This window comes from Vicugna pacos, chromosome 27 (assembly GCF_048564905.1).
Source record: "Vicugna pacos chromosome 27, VicPac4, whole genome shotgun sequence".
In the NCBI taxonomy this organism is placed as follows: domain Eukaryota; kingdom Metazoa; phylum Chordata; class Mammalia; order Artiodactyla; family Camelidae; genus Vicugna; species Vicugna pacos.
Genome location: NC_133013.1, coordinates 22935083 through 22955025, shown reverse-complemented (window position 1 = coordinate 22955025; position 19943 = coordinate 22935083). Strand labels below are relative to the sequence as shown.

At 55.4% G+C, this 19943-nt stretch overlaps 1 protein-coding gene across 1 annotated transcript in view; it reads right to left on the bottom strand.

The window, feature by feature from the left end:
* The window catches only part of ADAMTS7 (ADAM metallopeptidase with thrombospondin type 1 motif 7), a 40242-nt gene extending 22157 nt beyond the window's left edge, over positions 1-18085 (bottom strand). The window contains exons 1-8 of the mRNA XM_072950914.1: positions 17737-18085; positions 9986-10341; positions 7786-7951; positions 6468-6664; positions 3217-3300; positions 2743-2867; positions 2038-2187; positions 749-892 (exon numbers count right to left, since the gene is read on the bottom strand). Coding sequence (XP_072807015.1) covers positions 749-892; positions 2038-2187; positions 2743-2867; positions 3217-3300; positions 6468-6664; positions 7786-7951; positions 9986-10341; positions 17737-17836 — 1322 coding nt within the window. The 5' untranslated portion in view covers positions 17837-18085. The remainder of the gene's footprint in view (positions 1-748; positions 893-2037; positions 2188-2742; positions 2868-3216; positions 3301-6467; positions 6665-7785; positions 7952-9985; positions 10342-17736) is intronic.
* Between the last annotated feature and the right edge of the window lie 1858 nt (positions 18086-19943).

Below are 19943 nucleotides of genomic sequence, written 5' to 3'. Positions count from 1 at the left end.
GGTTACCAGTGGGAAGAGGAAAGAGGGGACAAGATAGGGGTAGGGGAGTAAGAGGTACAAAGTACTATGCACAAAAGAAACAAACTACAGGGACATACTATACAACACAGGGAATATAGCCAATATTGTATAACTGTAAGTGGAGCATAACCTTTGAAAACTGTGAATCACTATTTTCTACATCTAAAACTTCTATAATACTGAACATCAATAATACTTCGATTAAAAACAAAACTTGTGCCAATCATTTAAATGTTTAATTTGTTTTCACTTAGCTTAAATAGCAAATAAAAAATACCACGGCAAATCAAGAGGACATGAAAGAAAAGATTTTTTTTCAGTAACTTTAGTGGCACTTCTTCCCTGCTTTTCACTGGACCCTGCGGCCATGTGGCCAGCTGGGCACCACTTCCGGCTTCCTTTCCTATCCTGTCTAGCTCCTGTAGCCTCACTCAGTATCCTGCTGTTCCCAGAAAACGATCCCACCCCTCATGTCCTGGGCCTTATGCCAGTGCTGCCTCTACCAGGAACACCACTCCTCTCCCGCCTGTACGCTATGAACTCCTGCTCATCCTCCAAGGTGTAGCTCAGGTGGCCCTTAGAAGCGGGCATTTGGGACCCCGCCCCATCTTTATGTGGTGCCCCCGTGCTTCCCTCTGCCCTGGCACTGAGGGCTGCTGTCTGCATCTCCCCATCGGACCTTGACCTCTGGGGCTTGGACAAGGCCCCGGGCTGGGGCAGGACTTACTCGAGGAACCTGGTGATGTACTCGCGGCTGCAGCGGGACCAGGTGAGCGGAGCGGCGTCATACAGGAGCTGTGGAGACATGATGAAAGGCCGTTTCCCAACGGGCTCACAGTCATTGCCGCTTCCGTCATGCTGAATGCCAAAACTGCGTGAGAGCACAGGCCCCAGGGGCGGGTGAGCCGCGGGAAGCCGCCGGCCCGCCCCGCCCTTGGACTTCTGCAAGGTGCCGAAAGCTGGCTCCCAGGCCTGGCTCTGCCCCCAAACCAGTCTGTGGCCTTGGGAAAATCACGGCCCATCTCGGAGCCTCAGTTTCCTTAAGGTAAAATGTGGGTGTGACAACTAGGATCCCACAGGGCCCTCCTGCAGGTGCGCCAGCCTGAGCCTGAACTGAGTACCGGGGCCGCGGAGCAGCCCTGCCCCTGCACTGGGCTGGCCAAAAAGGCCACTATGGCCCCTGCAACCTCACTGGTACCAGGAAAGCAGAGGTCCTCCCACCCCTCAGGTCCTGTCCCAAGGCTGTGCACTGGAGTTAGGGAGTCTGAGCTGCTGTATTCCCCCAGGAAAGGTCTCAGGAGACCATCCTTGGGACAGACATGAGAGAAAGAGCATATTTGCTGAGCACTTGCTATGTGCCAGGTGCCTCACTAAGCACTTTCAGAAACTCTGCCTCGTTCAGTCCTCAGTGATGACCCAACACTGCTGGCCGTGGAGCTCTCTGCGAGCCTGCCTTCGTTGGTTCCCAGACCATCTAAGATGCTGCCTTATTCACAGCTAAACAGCCTGGGCACGTGGCTGAGGGCACGGGCCAAGCTTAGGCATAACAGCCTCATGTAAAGGTGTCCAGTGGAGAGAGCCTTGGACATCACTAAATCCAACCTCCTCGATCAACAGGGAGCACATAGAGGCCCAGAGAGGGCGTGGAACTTGCCTAGGATCACAGAGCAATTAGGAATAGCGGGTGGTAGGGACCAAGAGTCAAAAATATAAGCAGTGAGGGCAACAGGAAGGGACAAAGACCTATGGTGACTTTCTGACCCATCTCAACTCCACTTCAGATAAGACCCACTCCAGGCCAGGTGGGCCCCTCTCCTATCTAACAGGAAAGCAGCCTGGCTGTGGTGTAGGGACACTTTAGGGACAGCACGTGGCCAGGCTGGGCTCATTCCGCCAAGGCAGGGCTCCCTTCCCTGGGATTTTGCAGGCCATTGGCTTGGCTGTCTGGTGCCCGCGGGTTTGGAGGTGAAACTGGGTTCTTAGTGTGGGGGCAGTGGGGGCAGGGGGGTGGGGTACCTGTGCCCGAGCTCGTGGGCCACGGTGAAGGCCAGGGGCAGGCCCGTGTCCTCGTTGATGTTGCAACTGCGGTGCAGCTGGCACATGCCCGCCACGTGGGACAGGCCCAGGGTCTCGCAGGGCCGGTTCATGGCTGCACACAGGTCCTTCCTGCACAGACAGAGAGAAGGGGCCTTTAGGCTGACCTGGCCCAGAGCCAGGCCCACCCAAGCTGAGGGGGGCAGGGAAGGGCCCATGCTGACTCCGAGGAAGCGAGGGAGAGAGATGCGCCTCCCTTCGCTCCGAGACCAGGGCAGGAGCCACTTGGGAAGCAGGTGTCCTCGTCCACACAGGACACCTGTCTGGGCCTGGGAAGCAGACCCACGCACGTACAATTTGGGCTCCTACCCCAGCGAGGATGGTGACAGAAGCTGCCAGAGCCCAGTAGAGGGAAATAACTAAACCTGGAGTTAAAAAATACTGCCTCCTCTGAACAGATCAGTGGTTGTCAGAGGTTGGGGTTGTGCTGGAGGGGCGTGGTACGGGAGTGAGACTTTCCAGTCGTGGGTCAAAGGCGTGCAAACTCTCCTCAAAATATGGCTCCCTGAGAGCAGAGCCGTGTCTCCCCCAATCCCGAGGCTCCTCCCTGAGTCTCAAGGGGCACCTCCCTCCAAGGCAGGCTCTCCCGGCCGCACCCCCAGCCCAGCCCCTCCCAGCTGGCGGCACCTGGTGAGCAGGATGGCGGCGTCATGGTGCAGCGGGTGGGTGTCCCCCTTCATGTTGATGCTCTTCTGCCACTTGCAGAAGCTCTTCAGGGTGTTGTCTGCGTGGTGAGTGATCTTTAGGTCTTCCTGGGGGCAGAGAGAACGGCCACTCAACCTCCCCCTGAGCTCTGAAGGGCCAAGCCAAATTCTCCTCCACATGAAAGCAGGAGACAGAGACCCAGAGGTAGCAACGGCGGACAAGCAGCCAAGGTCTGTGGGCCCCAGTCCAGCCTCCAGTCTGACCACCCCTCCCACAGGCACCCCCCAGAGGGGACCTAAAAGAGGGTCAGCCAGGGACTGGGGGTGACAGATGACACTTGTTGGGCCAAGGAGGCCCTCACTGTGCCCTTCCACACAAGACAGCTCAGGTAAATGGCAGAAGGGCTCTGGCAGATGATGCCTATCCCAGGGGACAGTGTGAGGCCATGTGACTTACCTCCTCATCTTCCAGCAGAATCAGGCGCACAATGGTGATGTGGATGGGGTTCCCAATGCTAGGGTCATGAAACAAGCCGGCCACCTGCACGAGAGATAAGGGTCAGGCTATCACCCTGGATACAAGATATGAGCAGCTTCTGCCCACCTCCAATCCACCTGGAGGGAGGCACAGCCACGTTCACAGGCAGGGGAGCTCAGCCACTACATGCATCCCATACGTGGAAGTGCCCACACCTGTACACACACTTCCTTAACCCTGCATTGGGGGGGACAAGAGGGCCTCCCCAGCCCCACCCAGGCCCAGGCCAGTCCTGAGCACCAGTTTGGGATCCTATTTCCCAGCTCACACTTCCAAATGCTGGCCTGTTGGCTCATCCTAGGGCCCTACTTTGCCCTGGCCCTGCAGCCCCTTCCTGTCCTGGGAGTGCTGGGTCAGCATTCCAGAATTGAGCCCTCTCACAACAGATGACCTGAACAGAGCCTGGGGGAGGGATGGAGGCAGGCACAGGTGCATCTTCCCTGGGAATGAGAGCCACGGGGCCAAGAGGGCAGGTGTGCACGTTTCTCAGAGGCCCCCACTCAGCTACAGAGGTGGCTCCCCACTCAGCCCCAAGACAGAAAGCCACCCCTAAAGATGGACAGTGCTCCAAGGTGCAAGGAAATGGGGGAAAGCGATCTTGTCTTTCAGAGCTCCCTCAGAACGAGGAAGAGGCCATCCATGACTAGGGATAGGTGCCGGGTTCCCAGCAGGCAGAGATGTCAAGACACGCCAGCTGAGAGTTGGCTTCTAGCAATTCCATCAAGAAAAATATTATTCAAATAGGAACGGAGAAAACACAGGCTGTTAAGAGGACATAAAAGCCCCTGATAATGGGGATGAATTGCACTTTCAGAGACGGTGAAGACGGTAATGCAATGTGCCTCCGTCACCTCCACGCACACACTGGAGCCTGGGAGCCCTTCTGCGCTGCCTTCCTCCCCTACATCAACCGATTCTGCTTCCTACATTTTGCCCTTGAGCCCACCTGCAGCCTCGCAGCCCTGTCATCTGTCGTTGAAATGTAAACCCAATCACACTATGCCCTTGCTGAAAGCAATGAGTGGGTCTTTGCTGTCCAGAGGGTAAAGACAGAAGTCCTAGGCCTGGCACATTACATGAACAAGCATCTGCTCCAGAGGGAAAAAGGGGGTAAGTTCTCCCCATCTCCACCACCCCATCCCCCCATCATTCTAGCACACCCTGGTCACCGTAGCTACCTAGCTGTCCCTCTCTGGGCAGGCTGAGGGGCACTGAGGACAGAGAAGGACTTTGGAAACAGACAAATCTGAGCTCTAGTCCCAACTCTGGCACTTACTGGTCGTGTGACCTTGAGCAAGTCCCTTGGCCTCTCTGAACCTTTGTTTACTCAACTATAAAATGGGGCTGAGGCTTAGATGAGGCAGTGAATGTGGAACACTGGACAAGTAGCGGGTGTTCACAAGGCTCCCGCCCTAACACACGGTCCAGCCCTCCTCAGAGGCTGCCTGCATGCCACCCCATGCCCCTGCCATCTCCTGGAGTCTCCTTACAGGGTGTCCAGCACTGTTAGGCTCGGAGGTGCCCCTACTCTGTCCTGACCGATGCTGGAAAACCTAATATCGTCCAGAGCAGGGAAATGTGAGAGCCAGACATGGCCTCCCTCCTCCAGGGTGGGGCTCACAACAAATGCATGCCTCCTGTGATCCCGGACAGGGAGGCAGGAAGAGGCCAGGCTCTGGGGCCAAATCCTTGGCCTGTCACCCAGGGGAGCCTGGAGGGCTCAGCACCGGGCCCGCACAGAACACTCAGAAAAGATAAAGCAAATGCACCCAGCTAAACATCGGTGGCTCCAGCCAAGGTCCTTCGCCTCTTTCAGGCTAAGCCCCTGAGCGGGGAGAACAAAAGGAGAGGACTTTGTGGCCTGAGAACCTGGCCCTGCCCACTCCCCAGCCCAGGGGCCAGGCCCTGCTGTCCAGCGACAGTTGCCCCTGAACCCTGGCCTTTAGTGGTCACTCTCCGTGGGCAGATGAAGCTAAACAGAGGCCTCAAGTGTCAGGCAGAAGGCCATGGCCTTCATTCCATAAGGAGCAGGGAGCCAACAAGGGTGGCCAAGTCAGGCAGGAATTGGCCCAGAGCTGGGCTTGCCAATGCAGGCTTGAGCAGCGGGGGCACGATGGCCGTGGACGGAGCCCCTTCCTTTCTCTGAGCCCAGGCTTCACGGCTATAAAAGGCGTGGCCAGACCTTGGATCATCCAGAGGCACGTCCTTTATTGTTGCAGGGATGAAAAGCTGGCATGGGGGGGAAGTTGTAGAGTATGACACTGGCCACGTCAGCTGCAGAGCACACACCCCTCACCCTGCCCTCAAGCATCCAGACCAGGAGGGAAACAGCACTGTGCAGTGGGTGGCCTGCTAAGAATGCCAGGGGCAGACATCTTTTCTCTCAGGGTCAGGGCCGCAGGAAGCAGCTTGGCTGCCTGAGGCTGCCCACCTGCACACCCGGGGAAGTGGCAGGGAGAAGTGGCTGGCACTGCAGGCAGCTCGGGGAATCACCAGCTCCACTCAGCCACGGTGACCCAGGGGGATTTAGGAGACCTGGGCTCCTATTGGGCTCTGTCCTGCCTTGCTGTGTGACCGGGGCAAGTCACTCACCCTCTCAGGGGCTAGCTATCTCAACTGTGGGGTCAAGAGTAGTATGCCAACCCCGTAAGGTACTAATGTCACCCCCAGATCACAGATGAGCAAGCTGAGGCTAAGACAGGTAACATGGCTTGTCCAAGATCACCAGCTAGTAGACCCCTGAGCTGAACAGACCCTTCTAATTCTAAGGTGTGCTGACATCCTGGCACAGAGGAAGGAGGTGTTTGTTCAGAGTGATCTGGATAAGCCAACCAGCCTACAAGCTCCCCTGGGTAGGCACAGGGTTCTGGCTGCCTCAGCCTCCCCTCCCCTAGCCCTGGTCCCGGCAGCAGGTGGAGGCTGCTGAGCCAGTGAAGTGACATGACACCCAACAATGTCCCACAGCAGCCTCAAAGGCCCCCCCTCTGCCAGGGCTCTCTCCTAGTGATTCCCTGCGGGGCTTCCCATCTTCTCCTGGACTCAAGAGCTTGGAGCCTGTACCTCCTGCTTGGGGCCTGAACCCGGGGTACACACACCCTTTGTACCTCATCAACACCACCCCCTGGCAGCCCTCACCACCCACCAATGCCCACCGCCCGCAGCAGCCTCACCATGTTCATGATGGTCAGCACGTAGTTCTCGACATTTGGCTGCCCGTGGTACTCCACCATTTTGGTATCAGCTACCACCAGGGTCTCCACCCACTTCTCTTTGCTGACCGAGCGCTGGTGTAGACGCCTCGGCCGCTGCCGTCGCCACTGCTGCCGCTGCTCCCAACGCTCCCGCCGGGTCTCCAGATCTGGGGACTCTGTGGGCCCCAGACGGGGTAGGGGTTAGCTGCCAGCAGACTGGGTTCAGGGCCCGCATCTGAAGGGCTTCTTCATAGCGAGTTCTCTCTGGGTCAGCGGGAACAGTGCTGGGATCAAAGGCAGGAGGCCTGGCTTCCCATCATGACTTTGCCTCGGACCCGTGCCATGTGACCCTGACCTGCTCACTTCCCTTCTCTGGCCCTGGGGATCCCTGACTATAAATAGATAAGCTGATCAACCGATGAAATGGTGGCTATGAACACAGTAAATCACTGTGCCCGTGAGCGAGCTCCTGGGACCCTAACTCCCCACGTGGCTCCCTCCCCCACTGGGGTGAGTATGTGCCAGCACATGCAGACCCCCTGGCCTAACCCCCAGCCTGGGGACGCTGGCCAAGACCCAACCCAGCTGACCCCACTGGAGACCCGCCCCACTGGCCGAGGCTGCCCCCAGATCAGAAGCAGCAGCACATCTATGAAGCTGGGGAAACTGAGGCCAAGAAGCGTGCCTCTGTGGGTATCTGTTCCAGCAAATAGAGTCCCCAAGCTGTTGGCAACTTGTGAAGCTGGAACAGCTCCCAAACCCCAGTAGCCCTTAGCAAGCAGCTCCTTACCTGGACTGGCCAGGGCTGTGGCCACTCTGCAGAAGAGGCACTGGTGGTACCACACTCTAGGTCCCCAATAACCAGAGTCAGTTACTCTGGGGTGGGACCGGACTGGGGAGGGGAGGGAGGTTCCCGGCTAGCTGTCCTGCTGGGGTTGGGTATGACCCGGCCCTGCCTGGACACTTGAGGAAGAATGGTTGGCAGAACTGGAGGTCCACAGGCAGTGAGTGGGGAGGGGGCAGGGATGGATGGAGCCCTGAGGTAGGGGGAGTAGATGAGGTGGCAGTGAGAGGGGTCAGTCCAGGGATGAGCTGGGGCAGGCCTGACAGGCAGAGGCCTCAAGCCCGTGACACATATGGAGGGCACAGGCTGTGACGATGTTGTCTCTTGGTCTGTCTGTGTCCCTTTGGTCCAACAGAAGCTGGACATGGGGTTATTGAGAGAAGTTTCTAGAAAGGACCCTCCATGCCCCCAGTCCCAGCCCCTTACCCCAGAGCTGGCCGCAGAGGAGCATACCTTTCACCCCACAGGTGCCTGCAGCCCTGGATTCCCCCAGCTCTGCCCGCCTGTCAGGGGCTTGGCGCTTGTATACCACGTGGGGCTGGGCACGGCCAGGCCGAGCTGGGACACCATCCAGGGGCTCAATGAAGTAGTCCTCGTGGGAGAGCTGGAACACCCCTTTCTGGGGAAGAAGCACGAGGGGCACACGGCAGGGCTGGCGCTCAGCTGCTCTTCCTGACGATCTGAGGCTCGCCCTGCCCAGGGGAGCCCACCACCCCTGACTGACCCCAGGTACACTGCATTTTCCTCCCTCTGGGCCTTTGTTCACTTTGCACCTTCTGCCTGGAATCTTCTTCCCTGCCATTTCACACAGCCAAGGGCTTCTAGGCTGAACTCAGAAGCCACCACTCCCAGGAAGCTGCTCAATATACCCACCCCACCCCATAGTCCATGAGAAGCAAGAAATCCCCAGAGATAAGCAGGAATTACAATTAAAAGCTTAACATCAAAAATGAAAAAAAAAACAAGCCCCAGGGATGTAATGTACAGCATGGTGACCATAGTCAGTAATACTGTACTGTATGTTTGAAAGTTGCTGAGAGATTTTAAAAGTTCTCACCACAAGGAAAAAAGTCTGTAACTCTATGTACACAAAAATTTGTAACTAGACTTATTGTAATCATTTCACAATATACACAGCTGTCAAATCATTGCCTGAAACTAATGTCAATTATATCTCAATAAAAAGAAAAATTTGATAACAGAGAGAAAGGAAGAAAGAAAGGAAAAAAGAAAGGAAGAAAGGAAAAAAGAAAGGAAGAAAGAAAGGAAGAAAGGAAGAAAGAAAGAAAGAAAAAAGAAGAAAGGAGGGAAGAAAGAGGTCTGCACCCAAATCTAACAAGATGGCCATGGAGATGCCCACTGCCACCAGGACATCCTCTTCCCTGGTCCCAGGGTCTGCCAGAGAAAGAAAGTTGGCAGGATGTCTTGGGCATGTCCTATGGCACTGAGAGAGGCCAGGGGAGGAAGGGGTCTTGGGAAGTATCTTTGAACAATCCACCATCTCCTAAGGAGGCTCAGGACTCCAACAAAGAAGAAGGAGTTGCCTCCCTTGGACCTCCCACATTGGCTCCAAGTCCACCTGCCAGTTGGGTCATGCAGGGCTGGAGCGGTAGAAAGTGATCATCAGCTCTAGGGGCTGGAAACCTGGGCTGAATGCGGATGCCACCGCTAGATAACTGAGCTATCTTGGGCAAGTTCCTCTCTGAGCCTGCTTCTTCATCTGGAAAATGGGAACCATGCCCGTGGGTGCAGCTGTCACACAGGCTCAACAAGATTAACTAACTGTATGGAAAGGGAGGAGGACAGGTTCCTTTCCAAGACAGATGGGCTGTTAAAGGCGCAGATACCCTGCAGCCTGTGATGGGAGCTGTCTGTCATTAGGCCTTGTCCTGCCACCGCCCACAGCTTCTCCTGAGCAATCTGAGCTGAGGCTCCCTCCTGGGAACAGTGGATGGCTGAGAATGTGCACCCATCGCCCCCTAGTCTTCCCATACCCCACCCTCTGCAGCTGGGAGGGCAGGGCTGGTCACCTAATCCAGAGCAGAAAGGAGCCCTACCTGCCTGCAATGGAGCTGCTCTAACTCCGCACTCTCGCAGAGGTGGGCAATTAGGGCTGCACACAGTAACCAGCATCACCTCAACCCAGAAAAACTCGGGAAAATGAGGCCTGCACCTGGGGTGTAGCCTCAACACCCCCTGAGGCAAGATAAAGGCCGGACGCCTGTCCTGGAGAAGAGCAGCTAAAAGGAGTCTGGGGGTGGGGAGAACAAAGTCATAACTGACCCCTCAAAGAGGGACTCAGCTGCTTTCTGAGTTATTTAGTCTACACACACCACAAAGTCGGGTGCCTGAACCTGCAGCTTCAACACTGAGATATTGTCAGAAACACAAGTTTTGCTCCCCGCTACCCCCATGGGACACTCGGTTTTAACAAGACACAGGTGATTCTGGCTCTAACATGAAAGTTTGAGAGACGCTGTCGTTGAGAACGAGGCCTGTGTTGTCCACCCATTTTACAGGTGTGACTGCTGAGACTGGGAGAGGAAAAGCAGATGGGTCAGATCCAGCAGGCAGGGCCGTGGCCAGGCCGTGGGGGGGGGGGGGGGGTGCGGGGGCAGCCTGCGTCCCGCCGACGCACCGCGCTGACACTCACCAGGCCGTCGCAGGCGCTGATGGCCGCCAGGCCGCCCTCGAGCTCGGGGTCTTGCACCTCGCCCAGCAGGTGGCAGGCGGGGGCGCGGGCCCGGATGTGCGCGCGGCCCAGGCCTCCGCGCCGCCGCGTCTCGCTCACGAAGCCGGGCGCCAGCAGGTGCGGGTTGGCGGTCAGGTTGAAGCGCAGCTCGCGGCCGCGGTACTGCAGCTCATAGAAGGCGGGCGCCCCGCGCCGCGCGGACACGTCTCGCTTGCGCAGCGCGCGCGGCCACAGCTCGTAGGACAGGAAGGAGCCCCCTGCGTCCACGCGCACCGGGTGCACGATGTCCAGCGCCGCCCGGCCCTTGGCAGCGTGCCCTGCAGGGAGGAGACCCAGGGACCGGAGTGGGGAGCGGCCAGGCGAGGGCGGCTGAGGTCACAGTGCCGGGATTCAAATCCTCACCGCGCCGCCCGCCACCAGCTCTGCTACTTGACCTCTCGGCGCCTCGGTTGCTCCATCTAGGTTATAGGGATAACTTGTTAACAGGCCCCGCTGCTTCCACTCTTGCCCACCTGCAATCCCTCTCCCCTGGTCGGCTTTCAACAGAGCACTCACAGGGACTCATTACAGGGATCAGTCAGATCATGGCCCTTGTCTGCTCAAAACTCTGCAGTGGCTCTCAGCTCCCACACAGCTGAAGTCAAGAGTTCTAGCAACGGCCTGTGGGACCCCAGGCAGCATTACGTCTCCAATCTCGTCTCTGCTACACCTGCCGCCCCCTGGCCTCCTTGCTGTTCTTCAAACAAGTCAGACATGCTCCTGCCTCAGATTTTGCATCACTGTTCCCTCTACCTGGAACACGCTTCCCTCAGTTATCCACGTGACTAAACCCCTCACCTCCCTCAAGTCCTTCCTCAAAGCTCTCCTCACTTTATTTTAAAATTGCAACTCCCGGGCTCTCACTATCCCCCTTCCCTGCTTTATTTTTCCCCATAGCACTTCGGACATACTGTATCACTTAACATCTTCATTATTTTTTCCATTTTTCTATCTCTATCTCCTCCCAATATGAACTCTAGGAGGGCAAGAATTTTTATAGTCTTTGTTGAAGATTTTAAATGCCAGAAGAATGGCTGGAAACTAGTAATTTCCCAGTAGATATTTGTGTAAAATTTGTAGGATGGGGATAATATCTTACACTCTTGGAGCTGTTGTGAGGATTATCCACATAACAATGCCTGGCCCACTGACTGAACGTGATGGCAGTTATGATTATTATGACTATTATTAGCCTGATGGGTTTTTTAAGTGCCTGAAGATTCTGCACGCATCTCCTGGCCTTCTGACATGGGGAGTCAGAGCAGGACCACCCAGGTAGGGCTCCCTGGCCCCTCACCACTACCACTTCAGCAGAGCAGCTCTAGTTTCTTTCTTTCACATGCAAGAGTTCATTTGAAGAAAAGGTTCCAGGGCTGGGAAATTTTTGTGGACTTCTGTTCAGGCCCTTGCCATTTGCAGAATCATTTCCTAGTCATTCTGTCTGCTTGGATTTCCCAGTAAGGCTTGATTCATACTTTTTTTTTTTTTTTTTGCCCCATGGATTCTGCTCCTCAGAATATTGTTTTAAATGCATAAGAGAAAATATACAGGAATACGAAGGAAATTGATTATATTGAAATACAGTTATCAAAATAATTTAAAAAGTAGATGTGGAATTATGTGCTCCTTTATTAATGCATTAAAGATCTAACAGCAGATTTAACCACTATGGTGCTTTTGAAGTACTGATGAGCATCAACCTTATTTCAAGATACCTGCAACTGTATTGAGATTAAAAAATTTGCTTTTTTCCTGTTCGTAGCAAAATCACAGATGCTGCTAATACTGTTGTGATTTGTTGCTAATATTTATAATTGAAGGAAATGCTAAATTTCACTTCAAGGTTAGAAAAATTAAAGATGTAATATATTCCCATCCACGTTCATGGATCCTCTGAATCCTACCTGTGTCCCTGTGGCTGCGGATCCCAGGTTAGGACACCTGCAGTAAAGTCTCCAGATTGCCTCTGGAGAAAGCAGAGGGACATTCAGAGAAGTGCCAAGACTGGACTAAAGCCAGGCAGCGAGAGTAGTAAAATCTCCCAAATGGCTTCAGTTTCTTCAGTAACACTGTTCTACATTCTTAGCAGCTGGGCCTGTTTCCCCATCGCCAACATAAAGGAGTTGGACTAGATCAAGTTTTTCAAACTATTTTGGCCACCAAACCTAGTCCTCAAAAGAAATCTCACGTGGACACATACACACATCAGAGCGGCACCGCCAGGGTGGGCAGGACCCCCAGAGCTGATGCTCTTGTCTCCCCTTTTCCTTCTCTGCAGCTCCCAGGCTCTGAGGAGCAGGAAGGAAAGTGGCCCACCTGCGGTTTCTCCCAGCCCCAGGGCCTGCCCAGACCAACTGGCTTGAAGCTCAGCTCAGATTGTGGCTGCCCATGACAATGACTCCTTGGGCCCACAAGAATGCCTGGGTGCCGCGCAGCTGTCCCACCAGGGCTCTCTGTGTGGCTGCCAAGTACAGCCTGAAGTTCTGTACGAGCCAGGCTGCAGAAACCCAACCCACCCTCCCTGTCTCCTGCCAAACTACATGTAGAGTGCCCTGCCTGCACCAGTGGTGTGCCCCTCTGCTGAGGACATCCCCCACCGCCCACACTGCCCCAGCGGGTGGGCCATCAAAGCATGCTCTGAGAGTCAGAAGGCAGGGTGGGCTGGGGTAACTTGCTATGTGGTTCTGGACAAATCTTCCCTGGCTCTGAGTTTCAGGAGGGCACCAGTGCAAGGATTTTCCAGACTTCTCAGATGAGAATTTGTTAAAAAACAAATTCCCAGGCCCTGTCTCAGACCCACTGAATCAGCATCTCCAGGAAATGGGACTGGGAAGCTGTGTTTTTATCAGGAGCCTCAGGGGACTGTGATCATCAGGGAAGTTTGGAAATTCCTCACTGGAAGTGAACCTGGCTTAACATCAGCAGTACCTGGAGAGCTCTGAGGAACTGCAGCCACCCAGGTCTCAGCTCAGAGACTCTGATCCCATAGACCCAGGGCTCTGAAGCCCCAGAATCTGTGTTTTTTCTGTATTCTTCTAAACCTTCTAGGGATTCTGATGTAACCATTTTCAGGGGCTGGCATTTAGAAGCCACTGGGCTGTATAATTTAAGACCTCTTGCTCTGACATCCTAATAAGGGCATTTGGGATGGCAACTTCACAACAGCAGCCTGCAGACTTGTTTCTTGTCAGTTTATTGATTTTTTGGGGGGTGGGGGGAGATGTGGTTTGTTGGGTTGGCACAAATATTTAAAATATTTAATCAACTGCCTATTTTAAAAAAATCACATAATCAAGTACAAAACCCTTAATTTTCAGCTTTCCTTGAAAAGTTTTATCATCTACCCATGTGAGGCCTAAATTCCCACTTGTCAGAAGCGACCCTTTAGAGAAGGACTGTGCTCCCCCTCCACCTCAGTCTCCACCACTCCCTATGCTATTCCCAAAGCTTTAGCTAAATATACATTGCCCTCAGCGTCACACTTGTCTTGTTTTTCATTCAGTAAAGAATTGAATCTCTAACAAAAATGAGAAAACAAGAGGTGGCCCAAGAGGCCCTATGTTTTAAGGAAAATGTCTTCTTCCCACCAGCCCTATGTTAACCTACCTGGTCCATGGCATTTGGTGTTGGGAGGGAGAGTTTGGTGCCCCCAAGTCCAGGAAAATGTATAAGACGCCATCCTTGCCCTCAGAGAAATGGTGCAAGGCCCTTGTGATCCTTCCCCCGGGACAGTGCTGAGAAGGTCCAAGCAAGGGGAGGGGCTACCCCACAGACAGACAGGGTTGAAGGAAAGCTTTGTCAAAGGGGGCACATGTGAAATGTCCTCGGACATGTGGGCACATGTTTAACTATGAAGATGAAGAGGGCATGTTGGTGGTGGACACCAGATGGTGGGTCCCCAGAGAACCAGGAAGAAGCCAGTAGTGCCGGGAACAAGCAGCAAGAAGTTAAGCTGGGCCCAGGCATGTGTTTTGGGAAATGAGAGACAATGGACTGAGAAAATAATGCACTGTCAAAAGCATGGGCTTTGAACACTGGAAGACCCAGTTGGGGTCCCAACTCAGCCACTTAATTGTATGGCCTGGACAGTCATTTCACCTTGATGAGCCTCAGTTTCCTCACCTTCTCAGAGAATATAAGGAGGTCAGAAAACATCAGGAGGATCACAGGGCAAAGAGATGGAGAATAACATCTACACTCCAAGGCTTTGTTTTAACTGAGTATTACCAGCAGTTCCCAGGGCGTGAACAGTCACAGCCAAGGCTGCTAAAGATGAGCTGAAGGTATGGGGGCTGCTGATGCCAACCAGCCCTGAAGTGCTCAGTACACTAGAAAAACGGAAGCTACCCAACACACTTCTAGGTGACAGCAGTGTCCTCAAACACAGGTAGGTGGAAGAGGTCATATGCGTGTGACTTGGCAATCTGAATCACTGGGGAGAAATGGCTCCAAAAGCTAGAAAGTGTCCCTGGGGAGGGATCCATGATCTCGGGGATGTGCAGTCCTGTTGAGAATCTCTGCTCTAGACCTTGGGAAATTATTGCAAGACAGAAATTAAAGAGAGTTATAAAGAAGCATCCTCTTAAGTTCAAAACTATGATGGGGCCAGGCAGAAACATGCTGCAGGTGAAAGGCATTCGAATTAGTATGCTCCAGAGTCAGAGGGCCTGGGTTTGAGTCTCAGCTCGGCCACCCACAGTTATGAGGCCATGGGTAAATTACTCAACCACTCAGTCTCAGTCTCTCTGTCTGTAAAATGGATCTGATGATAGCTGTTCCTTAGGTTGTTTGAGAATTCAATGAGTTAATATGGAAGGGCTTAGAAGAGTAGATAGCACATAGAAAATGTAAACTAAGTTATTGAAAATTAGCAAGAGAAGTTCTAAAGAATACTTTCAAAACCTATTTTTATCTCTTTGCTTAATGGGTTAATAAAATGGTTTTTTAATCAAAAAGAAAAAAAGATTTACAGGATGTTACCACTTTTACTGCAATAATTTTAATTTTGTTTTGTTCTACCTTCTTTTTTTAATAATATGTATTGTTTTGCCATTAAAATATTTTTAAAGGAGAACAGAATGAGTTAAAAATAACCAACTCTTTCAACATCTCTTACAGCTGACCCCTGCAGAGAACTTGGTGGCTGAAGTTACCACCACCCAGTGCCAGCAAAGGGTAATTGCAGTTCGTCTCTGGCTCGTGGGTGCATCAGAGCTGAGCCAGCGGGGCTAAAGCCGCAGTGGGATGGGAGCAGGTACTATTCCAGTGGTTCACAGCTGAGCCTGTTCTGCCAGAGAGGAAGGTCAGTTGTGATTGGGTGGAGATCCAGCCACACCAGGTGTTAAATACTTTGAATATCATCCCTAGGTGACAGAACTGTCACTTTGGAGCTTCCACCAGAGAAATGCCAACATGGTGTTTACCCTCACCTCCTTATCAAGTACCTGAGTTACAATCCAGCCCTTCAAACGACCCATAGCTCATGCCAAAGAGAAAAAATAACCACAGTGTGTGTGTGTGACACACACCCTCCTCCTCAAGCCCGTCTGCACTTGCCTGCAGGCACGTGTGCATGCACACACTGAGAGCTCACAAGTGCGAGGGTTTGGGTGGGTCCCTGCCCCACCAAAGCAGCAATCCCAACAAATCCTTTGGTTTGTCACATTTTCTTAAAAGGGAGCCCAAGATGTGCTCTTTGGCCTCAAAGAAGGCAGTGTTCGGTAGGCTGAGCCCTGGCCTAAGTCCCCCAGGAAACTCCAAAGAAAACAGAGCTCAGCAGCTCGGGGTTGGGGATCCTGGGTGCAAGCAGACCGGGGAGGGCCCAGGCCACTGGGTATCTATGGGGACGCTGGAGACAGACACTCACCCTGAAGGGGGGATCCAGGGTAGATAGGAGGGGTGCCTAACCGGCCTCCACCCCGAATGGCAGGTCCAAGTTACAAGATGCACCAAGGACTCTCTGATCCTACTGGGTCTGCCTGGCAGATTAATAAGTATAATGGCCACCAAATGGCAGTCTCTGCCCTGTGCTAAGCAGTCACATTCAGCATCTCACTTAATTCTTAAAAAAAACCCTGTGAAGTGGATACCATTATCCCCATTTAACAAATGGGCGGGCTCATATCTGTGTCTGGCCTGCAGTGGAAATGAAAGGGAGCCTGACCACAGGGAACTCCCTCCACTAGCTTTATCCCACAGCTGTCAGGGGGCCTGGGCCCAAGTTCGGGCAATTCCTTGGGGAAACCACTTGCCTGCTGCCTCATCCCCTTCACCTGGTTCATCCTCATGGGTCCCCAGCTCTGAGCAGTGGGAAAACACAGGCTTCACCCAGGTAGCCCCGATGTCCAAACTAGCAGGTCAGTCTCCTCTCTCAGCCTGTTCCCTCACCCATAAAAGGACTTTCTTTCATGCACCTTGCAGAGTTGTTGTGGAGATGATGAGAAATAAGAATTAGGGAAGCTGGCACATAGTAGGTCTTATTAAATGTTTGCTCTACGCCCTATGCATTGTTGCTAGAGCCTCCCTAAAACACTGCTTTCATCAGCTCCTCCTCTCAACACTCCCCAAACCTCTAAGATCTGGTTTAAATCCCCTCCATTCCCAGCCAGATGCTTTTCTAGCCTCACAACCACAATCCCTCATCTGGAGAGGCAGGTCTCCCCCATCCCCAGCACGCAAGCCTAGTTCAGCCAAATCCACACCCCTCCCACGCCCCAACGCCCTGCCGGGATGCACCCCCGCCCCTACACACACACTTCCAGCCCATCCAAAGTTCATCCATCCTTCCAATCCCTCCAAGCTCAGGCCCCTCCTCCCCTACAAAGCCTCCCCGACTGCCTCGCCTGCAAGGCTCTCCCCACCGTCCGACCCGCCACCATCAGACCAGAAGCTCCCTGAGCCGCAGGCCAAGGGTCCCCTACACCCTCTGTTCCTAAATTCCCAGGCCGGCTGCTCCGGACACTACAGGAGCTCCGCTGACCGGCCGACGGCGGCCAAGCAAGATTCTGGCCCCGGGCCAGAGGCTCGTCGGAGGCCGGCCGGGCGGGGCGGGGAGAGCCAAGCCCAGGGCCGGGGAAAGAAGCTCCTTCTCCCCGCTCCACTCCCGGCGCCTTCACACTAGGGGGAGGGGGAGGCAGGAAGTCCAAGGGCCGCGCGAGACCCGGCCCCGGGAGCCGCCGAGGGCCGGACGGGCAGCCCAGAGGCGGTGGGCAGGGGCGGCGGCGGGGGACCGCGTAGACCTGCGACCCTCCGCCCTTGCCCGCAGAGTCTTGGCCAGGCTGCTTTTCACACGAGGCACACTGATGAAGGCAAGACACCGAATCATCGTGTGTAAGCCACGCTCCGTCCAGCCCTTCTAACGAGAGATCCCCGGCAGAGACAGATGCGCTCTGCTGCACGGGAGATGGGTAATCTGGAGCCCGAAGAGCGTATGGGGTTTTAGTCTGGCTACAGCTCGGGTAGGTAGCGGAGTCGGTGGCTGGAGAAGGCTCCCCGGCGGCGCGGTTTCGCTGCCCCAACCCCACCCCTGTCCCTATCCCCAGGGGAGCGGGGTACGCGACAGCTCCAGGCAGAGCCGGGAGGGCGCGGGGTCTGCGGAGGTGAGAAGGGGCTAAACCGAGGCTGGGAAAGCGGGAAAGGGTGGTAGGGCCGACCGGGACGGGGCAGCCACTCACCTGGTGCGGATCCGTGGGCGCCGGGCGCCAGAGCGCAGAGGAGCAGGAGGAGGGGGCGCAGCAGTGGCGCGGGGCTGCGGGGACTCAGGCCGCCGGGCATGGCCGGGGCCAGGCGGCCGCCTGGCGACCCTGAACGCACACTCTCGTCCGTCCCGTCTGCTCGCTGCCCGGTCCCGGGTCCGGCTCAGGACATGCCCGACCCGTGTGCAGTTCCCGGCGTCCTGGGGCCCGAACTCCGGCCCGGCAGGCGGCTGCGCTGGGTCCGCAGGCAACAAAGGCTGCAGGGCCCGCCCCCTCGGCCGGCTGCGGAGGCAAAGAAAAGACCAGAGTGCGAAGGAGAGAAAGAAAGGGAGGGAGGGAGGGAGAGAGGGAGGGCGCGCGGCCGCGGGTCCGCGCCCCGCCCCTCGGACTTCTTCCCCCGCCCCCGGCCCGGCCCTCCAGCCCCAGCCTGCCCTCGCCCCGCCCTCGCCCCGCCTTCGCGGGCCTCACGGGCCCAGCCTGCGGCCCACTGCTCGGGGGCTGGGCCCAGGGCAGGGCGCGGACAGCGCCCCCCGACGGCCGCCCGGCCGCCCACCGGGCCGAGGACGCCCTCTGGCGGTGGAGCCGAGCCGGGCCCTCCCGACCTCAGCCCACCAAGGCCCCTCAAAGAATCTGGAATTTCAGGAATTTCAGCCCTGTCCCTAAACTGTGCTAGAGGACGAGCCCTTCGGTGTGCTTCCTGGGCTAGGCAGGCCTGTCCCTCTGGGGAAAAGGGACACGGAGGCATCCTGAGGGTCCAGGGTCTCGCAGCCGGGCCGCAGGAGCCCTGGGGGTCCCTAGGTAGTGTCTGATCCAAAGTCAGCTGGGGAGAGAGGCCAAGACTCTTCCTGAGTGGGCAGCCGTTTCCCACACGGGGCGGAGTCCCTTAAGTCCTCATGTTCAGACTCCTTTCCAAGTGTGTCTGTCTGCAGTGAAGCACAGTGGCCCACGGGCTGGGACCCACAGACTCTCAGCAGGGACCCCTGGGAGCTTGGAGGCCAGCCAACCCCAGCCTCACATCCTCCCTCTCAAACACCGGCCATCTGTCCTTCCATGGCCCCAGCCCTGATCTGGCTTCCTGCTCCCTCCCTCTGTGCTCCCAGGAGCCCCCATCAAGGAACACTCCCACCAGCCACCTCCTGCCTTCACTAAACCTGACCCTGTCTCAAGACTGCCCCCCTCTTCTTCCTCAGGACAGTGGTGGTCAGCGTCCTCCCCTTGGCCAGCCTTTGTGTGGCCCCCTGCCTTCTGCCACCCACACACCTCCTCTTTGTCCCATCTCACATGCACTTCCCCTCATTTCTGGAAGCTCCCTTCTGGCTCCTTCACCTCAAGCCCTGCTACCCTCCTGGGGGACCCATATAGCACATGGCTACACAGTTTCTTGACCTCCTCGTCTCCAATGACCTTTCCCTCCGCCTTAGCCACCAGCTGTCACGGCCACAGCCTAGGCTATGTCATCCCCACCTGCCCCGCTCTGAAGTCTGAAGACCAGATGCCCTGATGCCCCACTCTCAGACCACACCCTGCTGTCTCTCCCACCCTCCCTAAATCTTAACAATCACCAGATATCTTTCTTCCTCCAGTCTCTTGTCACCATCATCTTCTCCCCACCCATCAGCCCCTCCTGGCTTCACCTACTTCCCTCCCTAGCTACACTCACTGCTTGGTCCCTGGCCCCTACCCAACCACCTTCCATTTTTCTCCTGCCCTTAACACTAGATGGCCTTGCTGCGGTGACAGGACAGTTCAGACACCACATGGTGCCCCTGCTCTCAGGGCACCAAGCATCTGTAACTGGCACCCATGCCTTTTCCCTCCCTCTGGACACAATGGAGTAGGCACCATCCAGTAGTCAGAGACGAACGCTTCCTCCAGGCCTCTGTGCTGCTGTCCTCTCTTCTGCCCAAGGACTTTGCTCTGGGTGGCCCCCTCTTTCCTTGGTCTCCATTGGCTCCTGACCCTTAGTCTACAAACATTCTGGCCCCATCCTATTAAAGATACCGATTATGCCCCTGCATGGATGGGTGGTCCCTCTACTTCCCACCCCACATCTCTGCTCCCTTTCTCCATCTGACTTCTCCAGGGAGTTATCTAGATTTGTCCTCCCGTTGGCACCTCAGGCTCATCCCCTCCACAATCTTGCATCCTGGTGCCAGAGCCACAGGACCCTTTTCAGTCCTCCTCAC